Source organism: Ciconia boyciana, chromosome 4, assembly GCF_034638445.1.
Source record: "Ciconia boyciana chromosome 4, ASM3463844v1, whole genome shotgun sequence".
NCBI lineage: Eukaryota > Metazoa > Chordata > Aves > Ciconiiformes > Ciconiidae > Ciconia > Ciconia boyciana.
The window spans coordinates 102,612,934-102,639,751 of record NC_132937.1 but is presented as its reverse complement, the minus strand read 5'-3'; the positions used below and the strand labels follow the sequence as shown (position 1 = coordinate 102,639,751).

At 46.6% G+C, this 26,818-nt stretch overlaps 2 protein-coding genes across 3 annotated transcripts; both read left to right on the top strand.

Moving 5' to 3' along the window:
* Nucleotides 1-2: 2 nt before the first annotated feature.
* On the top strand, nucleotides 3-8,492 carry LOC140651454 (uncharacterized). Its single transcript, XM_072860928.1, has 5 exons — nucleotides 3-436; nucleotides 2,399-2,560; nucleotides 4,392-4,491; nucleotides 7,096-7,226; nucleotides 7,870-8,492. Exons 1-5 carry the CDS (start codon nucleotides 386-388, stop codon nucleotides 8,152-8,154), a joined length of 729 nt encoding a protein of 242 aa, XP_072717029.1. The 5' UTR covers nucleotides 3-385; the 3' UTR covers nucleotides 8,155-8,492.
* A 206-nt stretch (nucleotides 8,493-8,698) lies between these two features.
* On the top strand, nucleotides 8,699-25,488 carry DCAF10 (DDB1 and CUL4 associated factor 10). Of its 2 annotated transcripts, none has more exons than XM_072860921.1 (7): nucleotides 8,699-9,120; nucleotides 13,621-13,734; nucleotides 19,101-19,298; nucleotides 19,734-19,936; nucleotides 20,776-20,886; nucleotides 22,085-22,230; nucleotides 24,501-25,488. In XM_072860921.1, exons 1-7 carry the CDS (start codon nucleotides 8,816-8,818, stop codon nucleotides 24,843-24,845), a joined length of 1,422 nt encoding a protein of 473 aa, XP_072717022.1. In that variant the 5' UTR covers nucleotides 8,699-8,815; the 3' UTR covers nucleotides 24,846-25,488. The 2 variants fall into 2 exon arrangements, with proteins under 2 accessions (XP_072717022.1, XP_072717020.1); XM_072860919.1 differs by having other exon boundaries at nucleotides 8,707-9,120; nucleotides 24,477-25,488.
* Nucleotides 25,489-26,818: the final 1,330 nt, after the last annotated feature.

Below are 26,818 nucleotides of genomic sequence, written 5' to 3'. Positions count from 1 at the left end.
CGCAGAGCGGGCAGGCGGGGGCAGAGCCGCGCCGTCAGCTGTCGCCTGCGGAAGGCGCTGCACCACGAGCGGAAGAGCCATCCCGCGGCGGCGCGGCCGGACCAACGGCGTCTCGCCGCGGAGGCAGAGCAGAGGGGCGGGGGCGACGCGGCCCCTCGGGGCTTCAGGCGCCCGGAGCGTCCCCTCGCCTCAGCGCCGTGGTGGCTTCCCAGTGTTGAGTGCGCCGTGCCGGGCTGCGGGCTTGGCGGCCCCGGCACCCCCCGTCTCCCAGCTGGGCCCTCTGGCCAGTGAGGCCGGCAGCGTCTGCCTGCTGCGGCGCGGTGGGGGAGGCTGTGCCCTGTCCGCCTGCGCCAGCCCCCGGCGGTCCGCGAGGAGAGGACGGACCATGAGCGGCTCCCTGCTGCGCAGCCTGTGGCTGCGCCCCGTCCGCCCGCCTGTGAGTAGGGGCTCGGTCCGGGGCCCCGCGGGGGGCGGGTGGGGGAAGCCGCCCCGCGGGGCCGAGGCAGCGGGCGACGGCAGGGCCGCCCCCGCGCGGTGAGGGCGGCTCCGGGCCGAACGCGGCGGGCGGGGGCGGCGATCGCTCGCCCGGTGGCCCCTGGGCGCTGCCGGCTCCTACCCTGGGCAGGCGCCGAGCGCGGCCCCCAGCTCCTGGGGCCGGCGGCTGGTCTCGGTGCCTGCTGAGAGACATGCCCCGGCGGCGGCGGCGGCGTCCGGCCGGCCCCTCCGCGGGAGAAGTGGTGAAGCGGAAACCGCTCGCTGGCCACGCTGGCTGTGGCCTCCACGGAGTCGTCGGGTCTCATCGAGGCCGCCGGCTCCTACTCCTTGGCGGTGTCTCCTTTGCACCGGGGGCGGCACACGCCATCGCAAACGGAGGGTAAATCTGTCAGGCACTTGCGCACCGGCCCTCCATGAAGCTGCAGCTCCGTGTCACAGATGCTGCGTCCTCTGGTCCCTGAGGCTTTTTCTTCCAGTGACAGAGAGGACAATCCACTAGAGCTTTGTATCGATGTATACAGGCTTGCTCCAGTTTGGAACTGGGTGCTTGGCTGACCTTTACATGATGGGAATCCTTGCTTTCAGTGTCCCTAAAGCTACTTGTTGCACTCCAGTGTATTTTTGCATTTTTTATTTATTTGCATTTTGTATTTTTTATTCTCAGAAGTTTAATTTCTGAGATGGTTTTCCTGTCTATACTTGCTTTAGTGTTTTTCTCATGATTTTCATAGGTGGTACCTGGATGTGTTCTGGTACAGCATGTGCAGCTGTTGCAGCATCTTCCTTCCTCATAGCTGCAAGCTGAGGTGTCTCTGCCCAGTTATCATTGTTACTTGTTTATGCTGCAGTAGCGTGTTGGTGTTTCAGGCCAAAACTCAAGTATATGTCAAGCAAGAACACTTGGAGAATGTGTGATCCAGCAGGTTTAGTTTTCCCCCCAAAACTGGGGGGGACACCATGCAGTGGTGGGGGTGACTGGGGATCATGCAGTGTTCCTGGGAACATTCAGAACTGCTGCAGTGCATGCCAGAGAGCTGGGAAGAAGCTCGAGGCGACCTCCGGGCAGGGCAATGGGACACCCGGGCTCTGCTCCCATGCCTGCACTGAGTGCCCAACACCGAGTCCCTCCACTCTCTGGCCCATACCGCCCATCTGTAAGATGCAACTGCTTTCACAGAGCCCTTTGCAACACAGCTGAAGAGCTAACAAGGCCTATAGCTTAGATGCTGGAAGACCACAGCTTCTTACAGTAATGGAGCATTACAAAGGGTGATACAGTCTTGTCAGTACCAAACCTTTTCCAGTGGTTCTGGCGTAACAATGCTGTTTGCTTCAGGCCTCCAGAAGGCCTGATTCTGGTGCCACTGATTGTTCTGCTGGAGGGAAGGTGGCTTTGCGTGGAGGAAGGCTGATTGGCAGAAAAAAAAAGGCCTTGAATTTTATTCTTCATGCTCCTTTGTTGAAGGAGATCTGTTAGGGCCACTGCTGGATGTCCGTGTGATGTTGCTGTGCGCGGGTTGGCAGGAAAGACCTTTTAAGCTTGGGAGATACTGCAGGTTCAGCATTGGTGCAGATGGGCTGATCCATGGCTGGTGAGGACTGCAAGGAGCAGCAGCTGTGGCCTGCAGCTGAGATGGTGCACAGGAGGGGCGCAAGGGGATGTGATGCTTGCTGGATGCCCAAACAGCAGCTTAGGGCTACAGCCAGGAATGGGACTTGGGTTTCCTTAGCCAGAGTGCCAACTGCCCCACTAATGGAGCAGTGAGTGGCTTACAGTGACAAAGGTGCCCCTGAGTCCTGTCAGAAAAGCAGGAGTAGCTGAGGAAAAGTCCTTCTTCCCCAGGCTGCCAAGATGGTATGTGTCCTTCCAAACAACAAACTTTCCTCCCTCCTTTCTCCCCAGCTTCTGCCTCTCCTAGCCTCAGAGGGACTGTGGAGGCGGTCCTGGGTGGCATACAGCACCAAGGAAGAGAGCGCTGCAAGACCTGTTGGGCGGTACCCGGTACCCAATAAGAAGGACATGCCATATGACATCGTGGAGCTCATGGAGGAAGTAGAAATGAAGGTAAAGGAGGAGTTCTGCTGCAAAACTCTGTCAGTGGAAAGCGTCCAGAGTCCATATACCAGGGTCATATACACTAGAAGCAGTTCTGGTCCAGTTAGGTCTAACACAAACCTGACAGGAGACTGAGGTGAGCAGCACTTCTTGCAAAGCTCCTTCCAGTCTACAGGATGGAGATTTTACTGGAAATCCTGCAGTGTCTTAGCAGGATTGTAAGTCTCCCTGGTTCCATGAGACCAGTGGGTTGTTTCAGATGGCGTCTTGTGCACAGGGTTAGCTGGAACACTGACATGTATTTGTTTTTCCAGGAGAACATCTGTGTTTGAGACACTATTAGAAGTGTTTTTAGCACTTTTAAAGGAGAAGAAATGGGAGGAGCTGTTTTGATGACAGTATTAAAAGGCTCAGGGGGTATTTCTGCATTTGAGTTTTGACTATTTTTTCTCCAAACCTGAAGGGGCTGCACAGTGGCAGAACAGTAAGCCTAATGCAGAACTGTGTATAAGAGGAAAAAGAGGGAACTGGACAAGAGTTTCCTTCCCTGCTGTTGTGGAGAAGGAATGCCACACAGTCCTTCCTGACGGCTAAAACACTCCACCACCCACAGCTCTGTGGAGACTTCTCTCTTCCAAGAACTTCCTCTCAGGGGAGTGCTGGTCCATCCCTCCCTATCCTTCCTGCCAGCCTGTCGAATCTGTGCTCTGCTACCGTTGCAGTGGCCCTGGTGAAGTTTGTGTAATAATGAAAGGAGTCAGCAGACTTGAGGGTAAATATGATGTACAGAGGAAGAGTCAGCTCAAATTTCACATGCTGTGATGCAGACCCCTGTGTGTCAGTGCACTGAAGGGTTCAGCAGAGACCTACATATAGGATTCAGTCAACCTAGCAGACTTGGACATCCAAACAGTGCTGCCAATCTCTGTTTCCAGAGCTTCCTAAGTAAACTAATGGGTTGTGGACAAAAAGGGAAGAGCTTCCCCTTGGTTAACTAACAGTAAACAGATGGGTGAGACAGGAGGAAGGCACAGGCAATTGTGTGGCAGTGGAGGGAGGTTGCCAGAGGGGTCTGTGACACTTGGGCTACTCTCCTTTTGCATAAACACCCTGAAGAACAGCAGCTGGTAAGCTGATAGAGCCTGCAGGCAGTTAGCACAATTGCAGCGAACCCAGACTGTTTAGAATGGCTGTGGGCAGCCAGGCACTGAGGCTGAACCACTGCTGATAAATGTCGACTGCTGGGACCCAGGCATGGGTGGGTGCTGCATCAGCTGATCCTGCATGTGATGGGCAGCAAGCGATTCTCTGGGAAAGGCAGCCCTGCATGCCATCACAGAGGTGGACCGGGTGTTGGCAGTTATTGGGGTCAGAACAGGGAGAGGAGTAGAGCAGCATTGTTGTGCCAGCATATACATCCACTGTGTGCTGGCACCTCAAATGGGTGCTGTAAGCTCAGAGGGAAGAGGAGAGTTACAGAAGATTTAGGATGGTCAAATGGGCATAGCACCATCTGTGCAGGGTGACCATGTGGAGACAGCTTCTCAGTTTGGAAAGGAGCTTGCCGATGTGACTGTGGTCGTTACTGCTGGCGCTGAAGTGAACAGGCCAATCAGTCATGTTATGAAACTGCAGTAACACCTAATTAAGAACCACATCATTACATATTCAGTCATATGAGCCCCATAAATGGGCTCAAAGGGCAAGAAAATGGGTCTGCAGAGATTCTCCACCACTGCCATGCTAACAAATTGTTCTCTAAGCCTAGTGTATTAACATCGCCCTCTGTGCTCTGTGTTAAGTTACAGTTCTTGACTTGTTTTTCTTTTTCCTTGAACAGACTGGATTTCTCCCCAATGTGTTCAAAGCCATGTCTCACCGACCTGCTGAATTCAGAGCTTTTTTTGCTTATTACAACGCCATTATGAACAAAGACACAGGTAAACCATACAACCACCTCAAAACTGCCCTTCCTTTCGTAGATGCAAAAACTTGCTAGAAGCAACATTTCTGGCATCCTCAGATGTATTACCTCACCGTGCCTTCTCCCAGCCCATAATAACAGCTGACAGAGGCTGGAACTGTGCAGCTGCTTCTGGCTTTGCTCATGTTGCATACAGCTTCATACTCTTTAGCTTGTGGTTAAAAAGCAGCTCTGAAGCCAAGCTCTGCTGCCTCACTGCACCATGCTCTGTGTCATGACAAAGAAAAGACAGGCTGCTGCCTAATGGAAGATGAGCTGGGAGCCGAGTGTGCTGGAAGGGTGCAGGCAGAGGCAGTGGTTTCATGGGCAAGGCTGCAGCCCCACACTATCAGAACAAGGCAAGCAGGTCTGGCAGTGGTGACCAGGGCCAGCCAAGAGTCTAGATTTCCCAGGCAAGTCCATGGGGACGAGGCAGATCCAAGATCAAGCCAGAAAGTCGGCCCTGGGGGTCAGTCAGGTTCCAGACCAGCAGGGTTATGCAGGCAGGCACCACAGCCGCAGTGTGGCTCAGGTGGGGTCACAGCCAAGGGCTCAGCATAAAACGGCTCCCAAGGGAGTGGCCGGTCCTTGCTGAACCTGCCTGCAGTTCTTCCTTCACAACAGTTCTTGGCAATGACCTGCCCATGAGCAGTGCGGAAAATTTGTGTGAGGGAGACTGTGCCCTCTGGGCCCCGATGCGCTGCGCCGGGGACTTTGAACCCGGGGGTGTCTGTACCCTGCAGCAGCAGGGAGAGGAGTGAGGTGCTTGCTGCATGCTGGGACGCCTGTGCAGCAGGTGGCCTCTGGGTGCACCGATGTGGAGATGAGGGGAAGGCTGGCTGTAGCAGTGCCACTGGGCAGGGCTGTAGGGAACTCTGCACGTCTTTCCAGCCTTTGAGAAAACACAGTCTGAGGACTGCCTGTTCCTCCCTCATACTTCCTGTGGTACCGGGCATGAGAGGTTAGTTCTCATTGGTTTTGCTCTGAAGGTACGTTAGTAAAACCAGGATTTTGTAAAATAAGCTGGCATGTGGAGACTGCTCCTCCTGCTTAATGGGAGATGAGGGCTCAGAAAGAGTGTCTCAGCAAGATCTGGAGGCAGTGAGGAGTGCAGCCTTATGCCACTCCCACATGGTACATGCAGTCTCTGTGTGAAGCTTTCTGCCTGCTTGTGCTGCTGGAGTGAAGCCATGCCCTTAGCTGTACGAGGGTCTGGTTTTCCCTTCTTGTTCCCATGCTTCCTTTTTGACTTGAAGAGTAGGACTATTCTGGATCCCACCCTTTTCAGTATCTCTTCTGCAGTATCATGGCGTTGCCACCTTCTGGCACTGAACCAGAGCAAGAAAGCCTCTTCTCCTGACTCCTCTTTACCCAGGAGGTTCTAGTAGTGTCTTTCACGCTCTTAGAAGACACTGGTTTTACGGAAATATTTTCAAAGTCCAGTAAAGCAGTAGCTTTTGTGGGGAGGAGGAGGGACCCTGACCTTCCCTGTGAAGTGTAGTTTTGAAAAAACCCTGCTGCTAATTATCTTAAAAAAGGCAAAGAGCATGAGCGCTGATACGCAGCCAGGTGAGTTCTTCAGATCCTGTGCACAGTCCTTCGTAAGTCCTTCACAGTCCTTTCATAAACACTTTCACAGTTGTGAAGCTGTTTATGAAAATGATTAGGATTGATTGTATTACAAAGTATAACAAAGCACAGCCTTCTTTTCCACAGCTTCTTTAGAGCAGTCTGCAAAGTTGTGGTTTGTCTGTCTGGTGGTCACTAGAAGTTCTCAAAGCCCCAGTTCTAGGGTACTTCGTTGTTCCTTTTGTTTTTTTACTTCTGCCTTCAAAAGCTGCCAATAATGTTTACTTGCTGAAACCTGCTTAATGGGTTTTAGAACACTCCACTTTTCTGTAAAAGCAGCAATAAAGCATCAGAGGAAGAACAGACAACACCCTCCCTAGCCATTTGCCCCTGAGACATCCACGGAGAAGTAACAACCGAGCTTTCTACTCTGTGAGCAAGTGATTTTGCTCCTCTGAGTTTTCCTGTTATGTAGAATTGTTTCCCTGTTGACCAAATGTCATGTCCCTCATCCTAATTAGGTGCCTCATGAGCAACTATCCAGGTAAATTGGTTGCATGGATGATCATAGAATCACAGACTGGTTTGGGTTGGAAGGGACCTTTAAAGATCATCTAGTCCAACACCCCCCCTGCCATGGGCAGGGACATCTTTCACTAGACCAGGGTGCTCAAAGCCCCGTCCAACCTGACCTTGAACACTTCAGGGGTGGGACATCCACAACTTCTCTGGACAACCTGTCCCAGTGTCTCACCACCCTCATCACAAAACATTTTCTCCTTATGTCCAATCTAAACCTACTGTCTTTCAGTTTAAAACCATTGCCCCTTGTCCTGTCATCTAGGAGCTTTGGTTGCAGTGTCTCCCTGCATGCTCTTTGGAGCTCTGTCTCTTCGGCTGTACTGCAGGAAGCGTGTACTCAGAGTCCTCCCCTTCCTGTTTCCCCAGTGATACTTGCCGCGGTGGGCATTTTTAACAGCAAAGTGTGCCAGATCTTTCTCTGTCCCTGTAGGGCGACTCAGCAAGGCAGACAAAGAGCTCATAATTGTGGCTACAAGTGTTGTGAATAGGTGTCCCTACTGTGTGGTTGCACATGGAGCACTTCATCGGATATATTCCAAGCAGCCAGCGCTGGCTGACCAGGTCAGTGGGGTTACAACAGCGTGCGCCCCACCTCCTTCGCGTGGTCTCTTGGAAGGTGGGAATGGCCCTCTCGTGTCTGCTTTCTCACCTGGTTTTGATCATTAGTCTGTATTTTGAACCTTTGATCTATGTGGTTCCCAGCAGTCTTGAGCAGTTTTGACATGCCTGTGGCCCTAACTCAATACTTGGCTTACTGGGTTTATTGGTGAGCAGTCAGACCAGTAGCCAGTGGGGGTAGGACCTCGAGGTGGGGGTCTGCGTATCCTCATCCACCTTCCAAGCAAGACATGGGGAGGGATGGTTGACCTGCAGAGCATTCATCCTGCTGCCCACATTCTTTGCTGTTGTAATCTGGTCTGTGGAGGAACTTGCTACCAATGGGGACCTGCAGCATCGTGGTGGCATTGAGTCCTGTTTCAAGAACTCCTCCATAGCCTGCTCAGCAAAACTGCCACAGTCCCTGAAATGAGAAGGGTGGTAAAATAGATGAGTGTTTTGTGTGATGGTAGCCAGGACATCTGGTTCAGGTGCTGAGTAAGAACCTGTGTGCTGCCATCTCTTGGGTTTGCGGAGCAAAGAAGGCGGTCAGCCAGTTAGACTGCTGGGTCCATCTGTGCTACCTCTGGTTTCTGCCTTCTCACAGGTCATTGTGAACTGGAAACTGGCTGACCTGAGTGACCGGGACCTGGCAATGCTGGAGTTTGCTCTTGCAGTCTGTCGAGCTGATAACATCACTGAAGAGCATTTCCAGAAGCTGGAGAAGCATGGTTTTGACCGTGAAGATGCCTGGGACATAGGCATGATTTCTGCTTTTTTTGCTATGTCTAATCGCATAGCTCATTATATTGACCTGCGCCCAAACAAGGAATTCTACACCATGGGCAGGACGCCCCGTGGACAGGAGAAGGAGGAAGCTGAGCATGCCTGACATGGCTCTCAGATGCCTACACATCTGAAAGATTGATGAAGCTCTTAATTCTCAAGCTAGTGTGGCTTATTTCTGAATGTGTAAAAGGGTTAAAAAGTTGATGCCAGATTGTAGCCATGAGGGATGGTGGGCCCTTTTCCTCAGCATTTGGGCTGACTCTAGTGCTTCTGTGCTCCTGGCACAGCAGGAAGATTGTGGCTGTGGTCTTGGCACTGGCCACGCAGGTTGTTACCTGGGTCACGATGGGTCACATGTGACTGGGTCACGATGTGACTTAACACAAGCTGTTCCGCGGCGTTTTGCCAGCTCAGCGGTGTGATATCTAATACACTTCATTACGGCCAGGTGTTCTATACGTCCTCTTCGCGCCTGGCGGGCTGCGCGGGGTTTGCGGTTCCCTGGGCCCGGGGAGGGGGAAGGGGTCGGCTCTGCCCGGCCTCCGCCTGCGCCCCGCGCCGCTCGGTGCCTCCCGGCCGCAGGGGCCGCCCCCGCGGAACGCGGCCTCCGCTCGCGGGGGGCGGCGGTCACGTGGCCCGGGCTGCGTCGCGAGGGGCGGTCACGCGAGAGGGCGGTCACGCGCGGGCGGGGCGGCGAGCGCGCAGGCGCGGTGCCGCCAGCGGAGGGCAGACGGAGGCGCGGCGCGGCCCGCCCCCGGCGTGCGATGAGCGCGGAGGCGAAGGCCCCCCGGGCGGGGACCGGCGGTGGCGGCCCGGCGGTCCCGGGGCCCGGCTCTCCTGCAGGCATGGAGCCGGCGCTGCCGCCCGCCTCCCCGCGGCCGGTGCCGGGGGGCGGCCTGTTCGGGTGGCTGCGCGGGCGCTGCCTGGGCCGCAGCGCCGCCGTGGACCCGGCGCGGGACACCTTCCGCGCCATGACCGGGCTGTACGGCTCCATCCAGCCCGCCGACTCCGTGTACCTCAGCACCCGCACGCACGGCGCCGTCTTCAACCTGGAGTACTCGCCCGACGGGTAGGGGCCGCGCGCGGCTCCCGGCTCCCCCGCGGGCTGCGCCGAGCCCGCGCTGCCGGCCGCGCCCGGCCACTCCGCTGCCCCGCGCTCCCCGCGGCCGGCCGGCCCCCGCGGCTGCCTGCCGCCGCTCCCGCCGGCGCCGTGCTGGCCCGCCTGGGCGGGCAGAGCGGAGCCCGCCGTGCCTGCGCCGGAACGGCACCCTGCTGCCCGGCTGCTGCCTGCTGCGGAGCACCTGGCTCGGCTGCGCAGGCTGCGGGAGGGCGCGGCGTGCTCCGGCCTGCAGTAGCCGAGCCGGGCGCGGCCGCGCGCGCCGCGGAAGTACCCCCCGGGTGGTGGGCACGGCTGGTGGTCCCCCGCCCCGTCGCTCTCTGCTCGGGGGGCCGCTTTTGTAATGACTCCGAATGCCTGTGGCGGGTGGGCCGTGAGGTCTGAGGTGGCTCAGCTGGAGGAGCATCGAGGCTCAACGCGGGGGAGACAGGGCTTGGCTCGTCAGGCCCAGTCAGGAGGCCCTGGTGCTGTGCGACGGCTGCACCGCTCCGCGGTTCCTGCCTGCTAGTGACTGCGCGGCCGTCACGCCGTGAACCCGCTACGGTGTGAGCCGCCTGGTTGGTGTTTCGCTCCAGGCTAGCAGCTGCGTTGCAGGCAGAAAGCACAGAACAGCACGGGTGGAGCAGGAGAGCGGTAACAGAGAGGGCTCCCCTGGACGGGGTGCGCTTCCCACTTGCCAGAGGTGCTCCCGGCTCCTTTGTCCCTCTTCCTGCAGGACAAGGGGAGATGATAAACTGAGGCACAAGGTTGAGAGCAGAGTGGTGGAACCGTTTCTTTAACTCGCAAAAGCAGTCATGTCAGATGTCCTCAGAGAGCTCAGTTTCTGTTTGAAGTGCAATACTTGTTTATTTATTCATTTAGGGTTCTGTGAATTTTGTGGGTCTGCACTGCCAAATGAGTTTAGAGGTGTCCTGCTGTACACCTGTGTAACAGTGTAGACAAAAGCAAGTGATAGTTGGACTCACTTAGAATAAAAGAAGTCCTGGCACACCAGCTCAAAGCAGAGTGAGTTCAGTTCAGAGATACCTGTATATTGGTATCTTGCAGTATGCTTGTATGTGAAGTTTTCTTGGGAGAAAGACCTTGCAAGCTAGGGTGGTCTCAACAGTGTTTTCAGTTTGGATAGTCAGAATTGAAATCTTTGTTACCCTTGAGGGCTAGTCAGCTTTTCTGTTTTCAGTGAGTTTTCATCAGAACAGAGTTCTGGTTTCCATGAACTTCTGAACTCATGATGATTTTGCCATGGTTGTACTGTACAGACAATTTTCAACTCCTTATTTGTTCCTCTGTTTTTTGAAGAGGACAAAGTTAAGCTCCAGAAACTATCAAAACCATTCTCAGGTGACTGTTGCTGGAAAGTAATTTCTGTTGTAGATCCCCAGCTGAGTGTGCTTAAGGTTCCCCAGGCACGGGGTCCTCTCTGCTGTACGTGGTGCTAAGAGGCCAGGTGGGATCTACTCTACTGGCTTAGCTGCAGTGACTAAATTGGAAAAATACCCACATGTGGATGTTCTGTACTGGTGTAGAAAGTGTCAGCTGCAGTAGCAGTACAACTGGGCTTGTGGTTTAAGATTATTTGTGCAAGTTTCTGGCAAAAGATGTAGTTTTGTATTCCTCCCACCTCCCTTGCGCCCGATGCTTGTGAGGCTGCACGATGAGCTAAACCAGGGACCTTCCCTCTCCAAAAATGAACCCAGCAAAAAGGTTCTCATGTCAAAGGGATGCTTCCATGGACCTGGTGCTCCCTGTGGCTGCAGTGCGTGGCCCAGTGGACCACAAGTGGTACTGGGTGTAGGTTAGGACCATGGCACTGAACCTCAGTTGCCTTAATACCAAATGAAATAGCCCAAACCTTGCTCACTTCTGTGTGTTTCTCTGCTGGTTAGGCCAAGCTTAGAGCAGTCACAGACTTGCGCTAACCTGTGCTGGCCAGACCCGTCCTGTGCAGTGGAGACTTTTGGTCTTTCTATAGGCTCTCCTAAGGGAGCTGACCACGGTCAGTGGTGCGGCGTCCCTGTTCCTTGCCCCTTCTCTCAGCTTCTGGCTCCTCAAAGCACTGCTCTGGGGATGCGGCGGGAATCTTGCCTTTGGGCTCTGTGTGTGCTGCCAGTTAGGTCTAGCCTGCCTGTGCGGAACTGCTCCTCAAGGGCTCGCTTTGTGGACCAAGGGTCGCTGGGGTGTGCTGCCCTCTTGACGTAACACTGCTGTACTGGTCAGAGTTGTTGCAGTGTTGGGGGAACTTCTGAGCTTTCCTGGAGGTCGGCTTCACTAACTTAGCAGGCCAAACTTCACTCTCACTGTCACGCCATTGTACTTAGACCTTTTCAAAATACATGAACCCAGCAAATATCGATACCCTAGGAGAGGCTGGTGCAGAGCTAGACAGCCTGCCCAAGCTGTGGACAGTTGTTTTCTGTGCCTGTTGGGACCCCTGTGAACTCTCTGCAAATGTGTCTCTGGTGTCATTCACAAAGAATGTCTATCCTGGACAAGGTCTTTGGTTGTTTTTTTTTTCCTCTGATAAAAGCTGTAAATGGATACACAGAGGTCCTCATGTGGGGAGGAAAAGGTGCTTTTTTTAAAGGAGGTGTAACGTCCTTGAAATTGTAGTTCCTGGAAGTTGTTCTGTTTTTGGCAAGTGAATTAGGTGATACAGTAGGATACTAAATTTTGCTCTAGACTTTTTTGTGTCCTCAGAGTAGTAATGGTAGCGTGGTTTAATGTCTGTTGTGAAATTAATCTCAAAAAACGTGGATAATAACTAGCCATGTTCCCAGTCTGAGTCTCTGCTAATGCCCAATTTAGTCTGGTGCCCAGTGCCTTGCTATTGCTGCCTTTGACCATCACCTCCATAACAACTCTACTGCCTTTAGAAAACAACACCTTTTGTCAGAGAACTCTTTTTCTTTGTAGTTAATAGCATGTGATGTCTGATAGCAATGCCCTGACTTCTTGCTATTTTAAAAAGTAAAACTTTTAAATCTAAACTTTATAATACAAGCTTTTAGTGAAAAAATTACTCAGTTGCAGAAAGGCTAGATATTTTAAATAAACCTTTGAATCGGTCTTACTTCTGCCTTTAGCATTTACTGGCTTATGCTATTCTGATGTAGATGCTGATGTAGAAAAATGCAGACAGTCAGCAGAGCTGCTTGAGCAGTCCAGTTACTGAGGAAGGGTCCTATCTTTTAGAGTTTGGTTTAAAAATTCTGCTCCTGAATATTCAGTCTGAATGTCATCTTCATGCTGCTTTTGGGTGGATGCCAAACTAAATAGTCATTGAAGTCAGTGTTGCGGGAGAAGATGAGGAAACAGTACGTATTTACCCTGAAGAAGTTGGTGCATTTGCACTTCAGGACTGGCTGCCTGTTAGGAAGTGATAGTGTAGCTGGGGTAACATCTGTAAAGGTCTTAGGGAATATTGTTGTAGTTGATAAGGGAGGGAGATTGGAGGGGGTTGTTGTGATATGTTGTCCTCTTTAATGAGGGTTAGTGGAGTGACAGAGTCTAAAAAGTGGCTCGCAGTGGGTGGGTTCACATGTGTGAGCAGGCTACCAGCACTCGACGTAAGCTGCGCTTCCTTTCCCAGTACAGCCTCTGTCAGACCCTTGCATTTTACAGAGCTCTTCAGCTGATCATCTGACACCTTGAAAAGCAAACTACGGTGTCTTAGAACCCCCCAAAAAGTGTTGCCAGTGAACGGACAGAGAGAGACCATGACATCAGCACAGTTGTATGGGAAATCTGCAGTAGAATTTCAGAGTAGATGCCTTTTCACTTACTCTTGGGTGCTGTTGTCTTTTTTTTTTTTTTTCTCTTTCCTGCAACATTAAGCAAATATCCTCACATGAACAAAGCAGCGGGTTTCATGCCAGAGCTCAATTCTTCTTTTTTCCCGGAGAGGAGACACTGAGTTCGTGCACTGCATAGCAGTGATGGGACAAATCACCCTCACGTAACTTCTAAAAAATCCACTGATGTAAATACACTTAGCTGTGTGATTTAAATAATGCCATTGTTGTATCTATGAAGTATATAGCCATTATAAAAAAAAACACCTTGCATGTTAAAAAAATAAAGTGAGTTAAAAGATCACGTGGTCTGTCCAGCAAATGTACCAGCTGTGCATTGATTATGCCAGCAGCCAGTTGGGAGAAGAGTCATGGTCTCTCGAAAAGGAGTTAGAGAAGTTAACTTCTCCAGAATAAAACAGCATGTTATTTTCTTCTACATTTTTTGTGTATTAGGTGCTTAACAATAGGCATCTGCAAGAAGGCAATGAAAAAATATAAACACTGCTGCAGATTCTGTGCAGTAAAAACAGAAAGCCAAGCTAAATAATGGTGAAGCTGTGCTTCCATGATGATAGGGAACGGAGGTTAGCTGTAAGCGCACAGATGTCATTTCTTTTACCAAATACAACTGTTTCTGCTTTGCTCTGCTCCCCTGCAGGTCAGTGTTGACTGTTGCTTGTGAACAGACTGAAGTACTGCTTTTTGACCCAATATCTTCAAAGCACATCAAAACTCTCTCTGAAGCTCATGAAGACTGTGTAAATAATATCAGGTAGGTCAGAAGGAGTAAAAGACCTCCTATTTTGTCTTACCATAGATGCTTTTCTTACAACATCTTGATAAATTTGTGTTACGTGCTTTCTTGGGGAGAGTGGGTTTGTGAAGCCATTAGGCTGCAGTTTGCTTTGTGCCATTTTCCTTCTCTTTGATACTGGAGGTGGGGAAAGGCTGGAGGAGGAAAAAGGGAAAGAGGAGGAATCTGAAAGTGGTGGTGGTGGTATATAATGCTGGCAGGTGGTTTTGTTGATGGAGGAGATGCAGTTTATAGGAGGGGAAGAGTGTTAAGGTGTTATCACCTGTTTTAACTGGCCTTTGGAATGCCTTGAATGAATGCAGTAAATCAGAGCATAACAAGCAGTATGTGATTTATGTTTGATGTGCAAGTCCGAGACTGTCGCAAAATCAGATATTTATATGAATATGGCTGGTATTTTGAATCATAAGAGTAATTGCCATAGTTGCATAGAAATTTTCAAACCAAGATTGGCTGCTTTAAAGACAAATATGATATAGAAGAGCTGGGAAAGTGAAATGGCTTCCACAATTCAACTTAAACACAGTCTTTATGGTTTAAATCCTTTGCCTGTTTCTCAGGATGAAGTGAGAAACAGCAAGCGCGGGAACCTAAATCATCAGTATTTTTGTCATGTAATGTTTTTCCTTTTAAATGCTATTCTTTTTAGCTGTTCTGGGTCTGAGAATAGACTTTAAAATGTGAACTTAAGACACTTTTTAACCTTGTGGGCAGTATTGCAGCCTCTCTTCACTCAGATTCTCGAAGCAAAAAAAAAAACAACCCAAAAACCAAACCGAAACCAAAAAACCCCAAGAAAACTCTAGAAGCAATCTGAGCATTTCCCCTCAAAAGAGCTGAATAAAATGTGGGGTGCCAGCATCTTTACGCATTCTTCAGATAAACTGATGTTTTTCACGAGCTGCCTGTCCTTTCTAGAAGAGACTGAAGTTTTACATCAGTTGGCTGTCTTTCAGAAAAGCTAAAGTAAAAGCTGGGGCTAGCTGACACAAATAGAAGAGGCAATGTCGAGAACATGCTTTTCTGTAAGGAAATACAGCTTTTCACATGTCTTGCATGCCAGTGGTTGTTCTTTAAATGTGCTTAGTTTTTAGATAAAGCTAGGTGAGAAGTAAAGCCATGTTATCAACATATCAGAAGGCAAAGGCAAACTGGAATTGTTATGATTTTTACACATCCTTAATTCAGTATCTGATCCTTACATTCAAACTGCTCTTGCTAGGGTTTCAAGGGAGTTAGTCTCGATCATGTTTTACAAAGAGCGTTCTGTTGCCGGCTCCTTGACTGGTTGGCTGTCTCTGTTGCAGTCAGCTGTGCTGGTCTTGAAAATTTATCTCATTTCCTGGTTGAGAACAGCATTGAAACTTCCTGCCACACTCTTCTTTTATTCAAAGGATCTCCTTTCTTTCCACTTTGGCTGTCTTTGAGGCTTTATGTCTGTTCTTGGTCCTTAAATGTCTTTTCTCTGTGTAGTTTGATTTACATAAAAATACCAGTACTACCTCCAAGCAGATAACTCTCAGATCTATTGTTAATCACTAGACTAAGGTCCTTCCTAGCAACCTGTAGTAAACTTTCTGTTTTCCTTCCAAATGCTTCTTAAAGCTTTATTTTGTCTTTGGAGGATAGTGGCATCTTTTTCTGTGTTTTCCTGCATGCCCCCATTTGTTTGTTGCTATAAACTGAGTTACAAGCAACTTAAATATATTCTGTAATGCATGGTTAGTACAGCATTACCTGGAGTATTGTTTCTTCTTAATAGCAGAACTCCAGGCACTATACTACTACAGAAATTCCTTGTAATAAGCACCAAAAATAAACACCATTACTGCTGTGCCCTATAGCAGGTGCCTCAGGGGTATGTATGAACAGGGAAGCATGTTGTGGTTCTCTTCCAGTAGTCTCCCAGTTACTGGGGATTTGTGTGTAATCATCTGAAGCAGACATTTTTTTCCACCTGAATTTGGTCAGGTTTTGAGCTTACTTAAAACTCTCCCATGGCAGAGCTCCATGGCACAAATGTGTTTCAAGGAGTATTTAATAGTGTTTTTAAAACTTGCTAACTTAGTTTGAGGCCCTCTAGGTTTTTTTTTTTCTTAAGTAGGAAGACAAGGAACAACTAATATCTATTTACTTTCTCCATGTCAGTGAGTTTTATATGCCTGAGTCGTACGCACCTTCAATTAGCTGTTTTTCAAGTGAATCCTAGTCTACTTGGTTGTTCCCTATATGAAAGCTGTTCAATGCTATTTGTATCTCCCTGTCTATTTCTTCCAAAACCTGTTTGTGGTGGGTGAAGCAGGGTTGCCTGTAGCATCCAACATAAAGGCAAATGATGGATTTATACAGGCAAGGGGTCTGCTCTGTTTCACTTTCGCCCTGCAAATCTGAAATGTTGGATGCTTCCATTGTAGTTGGTTATTTTTCATTGGAGTTGTTGCTGTTTTTACATGATGTAGCCTGGTTCTAAGTCTAAAAGATAAAATGCTGTTTCTAGGGGTAACTTACCACATGTCTCTGTGTAAATCTTTCTTGTCTTAGTATTCATGTGCAGCTACTTCTGGTGTTTTTCAGATAGGTTTTATTTTCCCTTTTACATCAGGTATGGCTTTTTTTCCCAAATGCCTTCATCAGGCATTAATTCCAAACATAAACCAGTATGCTTTGCCCTCCTAAAAGTAAGGGCATGCATCAGTTGCAGTGGGAATGGAATATGATAAACTTTGAGCTGTGTAATGCAAACTAAATAATTTTATCCAGTTACTTTCTCAGTGAACCAAATCACTTGTCTAGGTACGCTTTCAAAGTCTTGTCTTCACTTGGTGTTTTTGAGAAGTCTTGCATTTGCTTCAGTGACCTCCAGACTCAATTTATTCCATTTATTACCTACTTATGCATTTTTAGTGCTGATTCCAGCCCTTCTATCCCCTTCTGTCTGATGGAGTGTTTTTACATCAGATATTCTTTCCTTCTGTAATCACTTGAAGGTGGTCAAGCTGCCTCATACTACTTCAGGCAGGAGTGACATATACATTTAATTTTGGCTGAAGACCAGAGATTATAGTGAAAAAGAATTACTACCTGAACAGGCTAAGTACTTAACCTGATCAGTGTAGTAATCCAACTAGCATGACCCATATTCTTTTCCACTTTCTTATCTTCTCCCAGTATGACATTAGTGATGAGCCTGTCATCTTTTAAGAAAGCACGGACTCAAGACCTGCTAAGTGCAGAACATAGCTGGTGTGTATGGAGCACTATGCATGTGATATAAATTCACTGCTGCATAGAAGTGTACTGTAGAACTGCAGGTCTGTAAATATGTTGTGAAATACAGAGCAGTAGGCTTGTGCTTCTTGCAGTAGTGCGAGTTAAACAGAGTTTCATGTTATATTGTGATTCAAACTCAAGCCACTCAAATCCTCAAATGCATATCTATGTTGAAGGCGTCCATAAATTTGGGTAGCCTCTGCCTCTTGTGCAGGTGCTACTTCCAAAGATGATCTGAAATTCTCATCCTAAACAGTGCTCCGCACTTGCACTTTGATACGCATACCTGCTTTTGTGCATTTGAAAAGCCCAACTTCATGTGCCAGCTTCAAACACATGAACTGTACTGTGGGGAGAGGAAGGAAGAAACGTGTGAGCAAAAGCCCCTGGCTTTTTGATGGAGACTGTTGAGACTGTCCAGGTGGTACAAAACTTTCCTGGATGCAGGAGGTCTGCATGGCTCCTCCTGACTCTGCAGCTGCAGCGAGCAGTGCTCCTGGGGTGTTGTGGAGCTGGACGGGCTCTGAAGCAAAAGATGGGCAAAGGTGTAATGAAATTAAGGGTCTAGGGAAATGTGCAAACAGTGGCGGTGTTCAGATTTAAATCTAGTACATGTTTCCAAGATAGCAATACCGTGTGTAGTATAAGCCATGTGGTTAGTAAAGCAAACTATACGTTGGACAGTTAATCCACTGGATTAAGTCTCTTGGAAAAGCACTGTTGTATGTCCAGTGTAAAACTACGGGGCCAGCTTTTCAGCATGCTCAGTGCAGACATGTGGTGCGCCTCAAGTGTCAGTGCAGAGCTGTGGCCACATCACGGAGTGGCAGGAGATCTGGTTGGAAAGGGCCTCTGGAGATCCATCATCTGTAACAGCCTTCTGGTAAGAGCAGGGCTTCGGGTTGCCTCACCAGCACCACAATAAGCCTGGCACTGAGTGTTTCCAGCACAGGCAGTTCCACTGCTGCCCGTGCCAGGCTGGCTAGGCAGGGCGTTTCTGAAAGCAGGTCCCCTTTGATCGACTCCTGTCGCAGGCTTTGCAACAAGTGCTGTGTTCTGCCTGTGCCAGTGGAGTCAACATCTGGTGAGAGCTTTCGGTTGGGACTGGCTACATTGGATGCCGAGTGACCATGGGTGGTACAGAGCAGCATCAGGCCTTGTGGAGGGGGAGGCGTTCAGGCGTTAGCTAAAGGAGGCTTGGACATGACAGGTTTCAGCTGAGCTAGCAGGATGTGCACCGTACAGAGCAGCAAGGTTTAAAAGCAGTAGGGGGCTTCCAGTAGGAATAACAAAAGGCGATCTTTGTATTAAAAACCTCCTTTGAGTGCAGGGAGCTTACGTGTGCAGTGGAGAGGAGAGGAAGATTTACAGAATAGTAGGGGAAGAACGAGGGTAGATATGTGGGTAGAAATGAAGAGAGTAAAGAAGAGCATGGGTTGAATAAATTATGAGCTGACAGGATCTTGTGTAGTCTGAAATGATGGTAGAATTGCTGTGTCTTCTGGTGCTGCCTGCCCATAGTAGCGAAAGGCTCTGGCAAAAATGGGGAAGATGAAAAGCATGAATTACAAACAATCTAGGCTAGCAGACCTCTATTGCAGGGACTGCCAAACCAGTCAATGGGAATATCTTGCCAGTGGTCTAAAAGCTGACCAGTCCTAGGATGTTTGTGTCTTATAAAGACTTGGTAAGTTTAAAGCTGAGTATTGTCCAGATGGGTAACTGATTTAGTTACCATAGGGATTCTGTGTGAGCATTTGTTCCACTGGTGGTTTGGTGGTTGTGTGATCTTTTTGTGATTCATTAAAAAAAACCCAAAACAAACTATTGCTATGCTTCTGCAGGTTTACTAGTTTGTAACTACAGATGCACTACTGGTTCATATCCCAACTACTGTTTTTTAATGGAACTGTTTTATTGGCAAATAGCCTGCTGTATGTTAATTTTTTTGTGTGGCCACTCTATTTATTTCTGTGATAGCTTAAATTCCTGCTTAAGAATATTTAAATTAGAAAAGGCACTAAGCAACCACAGTATTTCTCTCCCATTTTCAGGTTCCTAGATAATCGACTGTTTGCGACTTGTTCTGATGACACTACAATAGCACTTTGGGATTTGAGAAAGCTGAACACAAAAGTGTGCACTTTACATGGTCACACCAGCTGGGTTAAGAACATTGAGTACGATACCAATACGAGATTACTAGTAACGTCAGGGTTTGATGGAAATGTGATAATCTGGGACACAAACAGGTATGTGGCTGTGTTTGTGCTGTTACGTTTCTAGACCACACAAGGATAGGGTTCTTCTGTACAAGATGGAAAACCTGCTTCCTTGAATGGTGCTATAATGCATTCCTAAATACTGTGATTAGTTTATAGCCCTTATCAAGAACTTGCATCACCTTTATGTGGTAATAGTCCAGTAGCTAAAAAGAGAGCTTTTCTTGCTGACATGCCAAAAGGTAGTTCTTCCTTTTTGAAAAAGTTCTGTCTTCATTGTTGTGGTAGTATGAAAATGCGACTTCTGCCATTTCATTAAAATCTGATTTAAGTAGGATAAAGACAGTACTCAAAGTTTTTGGATGAACAAGGATGCTTAGCACATCTTGGACTTTTCCGGACATTACTAGGGACTTGAGTCAAAGCTAATTGCAGCCATTTCTTGCGCTTTTTTTCACTGTCCAGGTGCACAGAAGATGGATGTCCCCACAAGAAGTTTTTTCACACCCGTTTTCTTATGCGAATGAGGCTGACGCCGGACTGTTCCAAAATGTTGATCTCAACTTCCTCTGGATATCTTCTGATTTTGCATGACCTTGACCTAAACAAATCTTTAGAGGTTGGCAGCTACCCCATTTTAAGAGCTAGGAGAACTACATCAAGTTCAGGTGAATGCTTGTGGAAAAGTCTGTGGCAGCTTCTGTGTTAGAGGTGTTTTATGGGATGCTCTTAGCTAGCAAAAGAAGACAGGTGGAGTTGGAAGGGTTCTGCCGAGGAACTCTTCAGCATGGTAGCTGCTCTGTTGTTCAGGGCTCACACACATCTGTACCGTTGGGTGGTATGTTCTGACTCAGCTAAAGTGTCTATGGTGATTTTTTTTGTATCAAGACTTCAGCACTACAGGATATAGCGCCTGTGGAATTTTGTCACCTCAAGCTGGCAGTCTCTAGCGTTATTTATCTACTGTCCTTGGTCCTGTAATAAAAGAAACTTAACCCATGTTGGGTGGGCTGACTGTGCGTGAGCTCCAGCAACTACTAATGACTGTTGTGTAGTGGTGTGGTTGCTCTCGACAGCAGACCTGGAAGAATCGTGGGCTCTGAAATGTCACTGTTTACTTCCTCTTGCTTTGTGGCAGTAGCAGAGCAAAATACTGACAAACTCTGCCATTTGGGGTGTCAGGATATAAAGGGAGTGGCCTGGGAAAAAAATTCATACCCCAGCTTCTAGTAGTGACAGTGCATGAGAAGGAAGGAATGCCGCTCACCTCTTATTCCCAGTAGAGTTGTTTGTGCTGGCAGTATATTTGTATGAGGCACAAACAGAATGGTAATTTTAGACTATAAACTGAGCTTTGAAAAGTGTTTTCTTAACACTTTTCAAAGTGTTAAGTGATGCCTTACTCTTACCCTTTACTTAACATTTCTAAGGAGGATTAAGTGAGGGACATGCATACTAAGTGGGCTGTGCTTAGCTGTTACGTTCACATGGCTGATGCTGTTTGCAGACATAACGTCATCAGGTTCGTCTGGTCCTCGAGCTGTTGGTTCACCATGTCACCAGAGTGATTCAGGTCCACTGTCTGAGAAACACATGTCACGGTCCTCTCAGCGAGAAGGTAGGAAAAGATTTAAAAAAAATAAAAAATCATGCACTTTGACTCCTTGTATCCAGAAGAGGCCAGAGTATAATAGTGGAAAAGTACATTTTTCTCTGTGATTTTTAAAAGAAGAGTGATGCTATGACTTCTATTAAACCAATAAAATATCATTGCACACCAAAGTCTGGGGATCTAATCAGTTTTTTTCCAAGAAATCTGATAACAGCAACAAGATCTTTATTTTATATTAGTACCTTATTGTTGTTACGTAGAGGTGCTCCTTTTCCTTGTGTTTTTTCCTTGAACAAAGTTTGTGTGAATGACCTTTAGGGGAAAAAAGAAAAAAAAAAAACAAAAAAAAACCAAAAAAACCCCAGAGCAGAACATAGCTATGTTTTGCTTTTTGTTTTCCTTAATGATGTGAATATGTATGCAGTTTCTCCCTGAGGAGTCAGTAGCATGGAAAAAGAGTATGCGAACAGGTCTTAAATGTGGACAGTGTTTTGTGAAGTTCTGATTACAAACCAAGTCCTGCCTATCTACAGAGCTATGAAAACTGATGATCCTGTGATTAGCAGGCTTCCTCTGAATCTGGGATGCACTTTCAGAGAGTCAGTGTGAACTTGGCAAATTGGTGAATGCTTTGTGAATCACATGCAATTTGAAATAAGTATAATGTTAAGTTTTAACTACTCATGGTTGTGAGAGCCTCAGACATACTTATGAAAGGAGGAGGTTTATCTGGATGCCAGGGCATGATTTACCTGTGAAAAGCTTTCTAGGGGTGAGGAGAAGGGAGGCAGGCTGCACATAGCTGAGCAGACTTTGGAAGGAATTTGGAAAGGTCATCATACAAGTTTGAGAACCAGTAGTTCTTACAAAAAACCCCCACTCCTTAGACTTTGTTTTAATGATCATGAATAGTGTATATGTGGAAAGTTAACTCTTAGTTCACCATACGAGGTGATTTAATGCACGTTTTGGATGGCAAATTTCAAAAAAAAGAAGCTATTTGAAATCAGGACTGAGGCCATTGATATTAGCTTCAGTTGTTTGTATAAACTCTCTTGATTTATCCTTTCATAAAGGTGAGGTCTTTTCTAGCAATCAGATGCAAGTGTCACATGTTTGACCTAGTTTCAGCAGTGGACTGATGAGAGAGGTGAAGATCAATGTATAGACTTCATTGAGACTTACAGCTGATGTCCCCTTCTAGGTGGATCACCTAGAAATAGTTTGGAAGTCTTAACACCAGAGGTTCCTGGAGAAAGAGATCGAGGCAATTGCATTACATCACTACAGCTACATCCAAAAGGGTGGGCTACACTTCTTCGGTGCTCAAGTAATACAGATGACCAGGAGGTAAAACAAATGTTTTTTTAAAAAATACATTGAGTAAGATGTATCGATCATAGAACTATATTGAAATTTCCTTGTTTCGGGGTAAATTTGCATTTGAATAAATTAGTCAGTTATTTCTGCTTACAAATGCATTAATTTTACACCAAGGTGCTTAAATTCTTTTTTCTTTTTTTTTAAATGATCTCATATGACTCTGTATCCCACATTCAGTACTCCTTTGCCCAGCTCTTTCACAGAATACATTTTATAATTCACAGCTCTGTTAAAAGTTTTCAAACGGTAGTCGTGCTGCCATATATATGACTTAAAAATATGTACCTGCCAAAATATAGGAGGCGTGAACTTGGAAAAGACAGAGGATTAGAGTTGTGTACTGGTGAACATGGTTTAAGTTGAGCAGAGAAGCTCCTCTGAATTCCTCTAGTGCCTTCGGAATGTTTTCTACCTCCATTGGTGCTCCAAGGATGAAGTGCTCCTGCTGTGCTGATGAATGCTTTCCAGAGGCTGCTCCTACACTGCTGTGAAAAAACCTCATGGCATATTTCTGCATCTACTTAAAACTGACACACCATAGGTCTGAATATGAAGAACTCCAGTGATGTTTACATAACGTCAAAGTGCCTTGGTCTCAACTCTCATCCTAAAACTCTGCAACTTAAATATAAAGGGGATATCAATGATCTTCCTGGTAGAATCTATTTCAAGCCTTTACGTGAAGTACTAAGTCATAAGACCAGGTACAGCTCATCTGCAACTTGGAGGTTTCACTCCCCTAAATACTGCTTTAAAGAAGTAATGGCAAATTTTAAGGCCAGTTTTGGATTATGTTTCCCCACATTCTGTTTGTGAAATGTCACATAATAGCTGCTATATTGCACTGCGACCATGTTTTAAGACAAACAAGCAGTCTGTAATGCACTCAGGAATAATGAAAAAACTTCTTCACGGACTGTATACGCGAGAGCCTGCAGGTTGTGTTTGGGAGCACCTGCTTTTGAAGAAGTAACTTCCAGGTTAACACAAGTTCACTTTATAACTTAAAGCCCAGCCAGAGCCTTCAGAACACCTGAATTCCACCAGATGGTCCTCTTGCAAACACCTTTTTTTCCTAGGGTTATTTCAAAATTATTGCTGTGACAGTTGTGCAGACCACTCTGTTTTCAAGACACAGAGGTTTTGTATTTGTTTTACAGAACTACAAAGAATTCTTTGAATACTTGACCAATAATAAACAGTTTAGTTAATTTGATAGCTGATGTAAATTGGGGTTGGGTTGGTTTGGGGGGGGGTGTTGGTTTTTTGTTTGTTTGTTGTTTTGTTTTGTTTTTTTTAAGCAAGCCACTCTTTGTAATGGTAATCTCTTGTAGATGTGTAGAGGACTGAATAGAAGCTTAACAGATTTGTTATAAATTTTAATGCTGGTTCTGTAAACTTATAATCAAACTGCTATACAACACAGCATTTTTTGAAAATGCAAATACTATATTGGGTTAGTTGATACTGACAATTGATCTAGTTATAATTTCCCATAGTCCTAGTGTCTGCCTTACTCTCTTCTATTAATATTTAGTAGTGTTTTTCCCTTTGTGTTTATTTCAGTAAAATATATGGAACAGAACTAATAACACTTCTTTTGTCTTGTGGCTGAAATGGAATCTTTCAACACAATATAAACTTTGTCATAAAGCTGTTTTTGCATTTGTCTTGAGATTAGACAATTAGATTACACATTAAAATCCCTGGCTGTTTCACAAGTAACAAGCTGGCTACAGAGCTGTTCATAACACTCCTTCAAAAATCTATTTCCCTGTTGTTTCAAGATTTCTTTCCTTTTGAAGTTAAGGGCACAAAATGCCAATGGTCAATTGTAAATTACAGTAGCCTGAGTTCTACTTTAATGTAGATTTCATTTAAATGTTTACTAAATTAGAGCAGATGCCTGGCCAGAGGATTAGGCTTTGCTCTTTCCAGATAAAAACTAGATTTAAAAGATTATATCTATCATCCATTTAATTAAAAAAGCAGCTTTCATGCTAGACAGCTTTTTTGCTTAGACAGTTCAAAGCGGAGGAGATGCCAAGGAACCGGCCTGTTTTCAGTGTTTCATAGTAGATGCTTATTGAAGAGTAGATAAGCCATAGCATTCCTCATTCCCATGTTACTCACTTAACGTGCAGCAGGAGGGAATGAGTATTTGCAGTGTTTTACTTTTCTTTCAATGTTCCTTTCTCTGCCTCTCCCTTTAGTGGACTTGTGTCTATGAATTCCAGGAAGGAGCCCCTGTGCGCCCTGTCTCGCCTCGTTGTTCCCTGCGATTGACTCATTGCATTGAAGAAGCCAACGTGGGCCGGGGTTACATCAAAGAACTTTGTTTCAGTCCCGATGGCCGGATGATTTCATCCCCGCATGGCTTTGGGATCCGCTTGTTGGGGTTTGATGCACATTGCAGTGAACTTGTCGACTGTTTGCCCAAAGAAGCCAGTCCCCTGAAAGAAATCCGTTCCCTTTACTCTCACAATGACGTGGTACTGACAACAAAGTTTTCTCCAACACACTGTCAGATTGCCTCGGGGTGCCTTAGCGGACGGGTTTCTCTGTATCAGCCAAAGTTCTAGGCACATCTTGCATCAACAGGACCTTCAGATGTTTGTGGTTTTTACTTCAGTTTAGTTGAAGTGTGCTCTTTCTGAAATCTCTAAATCCAGATAAGGTCATAGTTACTATGATCTCCGAACACAACAGTGGAACGAGTTTCCAGCCGAGCACTGTATGCGTTCTCATACTGCATCCACAAGTCTGCTTCCGTGTGCTGTGTTTTCAGCCTTCCAAGAAGACCTCTGCTCCTGCTGATCCTGTGCCATTGAGTCATTGTTCTGGTTTGTTTGTACCATAATACTTATTGATAATTTCCTTCAATGCAACTTGAAGTGGGCTATTTGAAACAAATGTAGAGGGGGCAAGGGTAGCAGTTCAGCCAAAACTCGCCCAGGCTCCCCAGGTACGACACCTCCTTGTTCCAAAGGAGCTGAACTTCCTCATGTACGCTTCCTTGGCCTTTTTTGTTGCTCAAACTACTCTACGGTGATACTAGATAATGAGCTGCTTTTCTACACAACTAACACAATTAGTTACTGTCACAAAAAGAAAAGAAAATTTTGTTTTCATTTATATATTAATTTAGTTGTTTGTGATTGCCTAGAAAAATGAGTGAACTTTCTGTAATGTTTTGCTGCAGTTAAAACATTTGTTTTTCTGTGATTGCATATATTGTGTTTATTGCCAGAAGGAAGAGGTTCTGGGTGGAGATGTAGCTTAATTTTTTCCTCAGAGAATTCAGTATGAAAAGATAGGGGCGGGGAAGCAGGAGTTGAATGGGTGAAGACCCTGCCCTGTAACCACTGCAGACAAACTGGATGTTTCATACAGTGGGGGTGTCCTTGGTCGACCTCTCTTGGGCAACGTTGACTCCTCAGCCACTGGGGTTTCTGTTGTAGGGAGCTTTTCACATCAGTAACATAAAACTTCATCCCATGTTTGAAACTTAACACTGCAGAATTTTCTGCTGATGTGAAGGCTATGTCCCACCTGACTCTTCTTCCACACCTCGCCTGCACCATTGCTGTGAGAGGAATTCGTCTAGGATGTGTCTGTAGTATCACCAGATAAGCCTTTCTTCACATGTTCTGTCAGTTTGGGAAGGGATTAAAAGCATGCCTGTCTACAGTAAGATCTATGTGGATTTAACCGGGCTTATCGTAAGATGTGAAAAATGTTAATGTTGACCATTAAATCACACATTAAGTATGAATGCCAAGTTTTAGCCCTCAAGTTAATATAGCTAACCTTGTAAATGCACAGTTATTTCAGTCTTGTACATCCATATCAGTTTATAATATTCTCATCACTTACACGTTCCAAGATCTGTCTTTTTAGTATTTAACTAAGGTTTTGCTAACCAATCACACACTCGGTTCAGCAGGAAACTTTACCTAAAAAGGAGTGTCATATTTTGGTGTTCAGATTCACTGTCTCCAGCTCGACAGAGCATGCTTTTTAAAAGTTGACTCTTATAAAGCCTTTTACAAAATATGTGTTTGGGGAAAAAGAAGATATCTATGAATATGAGATAGCTGGGAATACATAAGCCTGACGATCCTCTTGTAGTTTCGCATTTGTGTAGGTAGCATACTCTGGGTGTTGGTGGAGAAGTAATTGAAATTTAAGGCTCCTCTGCATTATGAGGAAAAAAAAAAAAAATCTTAAATTTCCTCTTTTGGAGAATTGCTTTAGTAATACAAAGCCTTCAATATTGGGTATTTGGTAATCTGAGGACTAGTTAATTACTCCTGCATTGGGTTTTCATCATCTCTAGCAACTGACTGCCTAAAGGACTACATTCAAGTTGTCAAGTATGTACAGCTGACAGATTTCCTACTGTTTGGTAAAAGTCCTAAGCTTTCTATGCTTGTGGGGTTTTAACAGAATTATTTGGTGATGGTGTTTCAGTAGAATATCATCCTAGCTGGAGGAGGAAGAATAATTTTTTAAGTAAATATACTCAGTTAACTTAAAATGCAAATAAATGCCC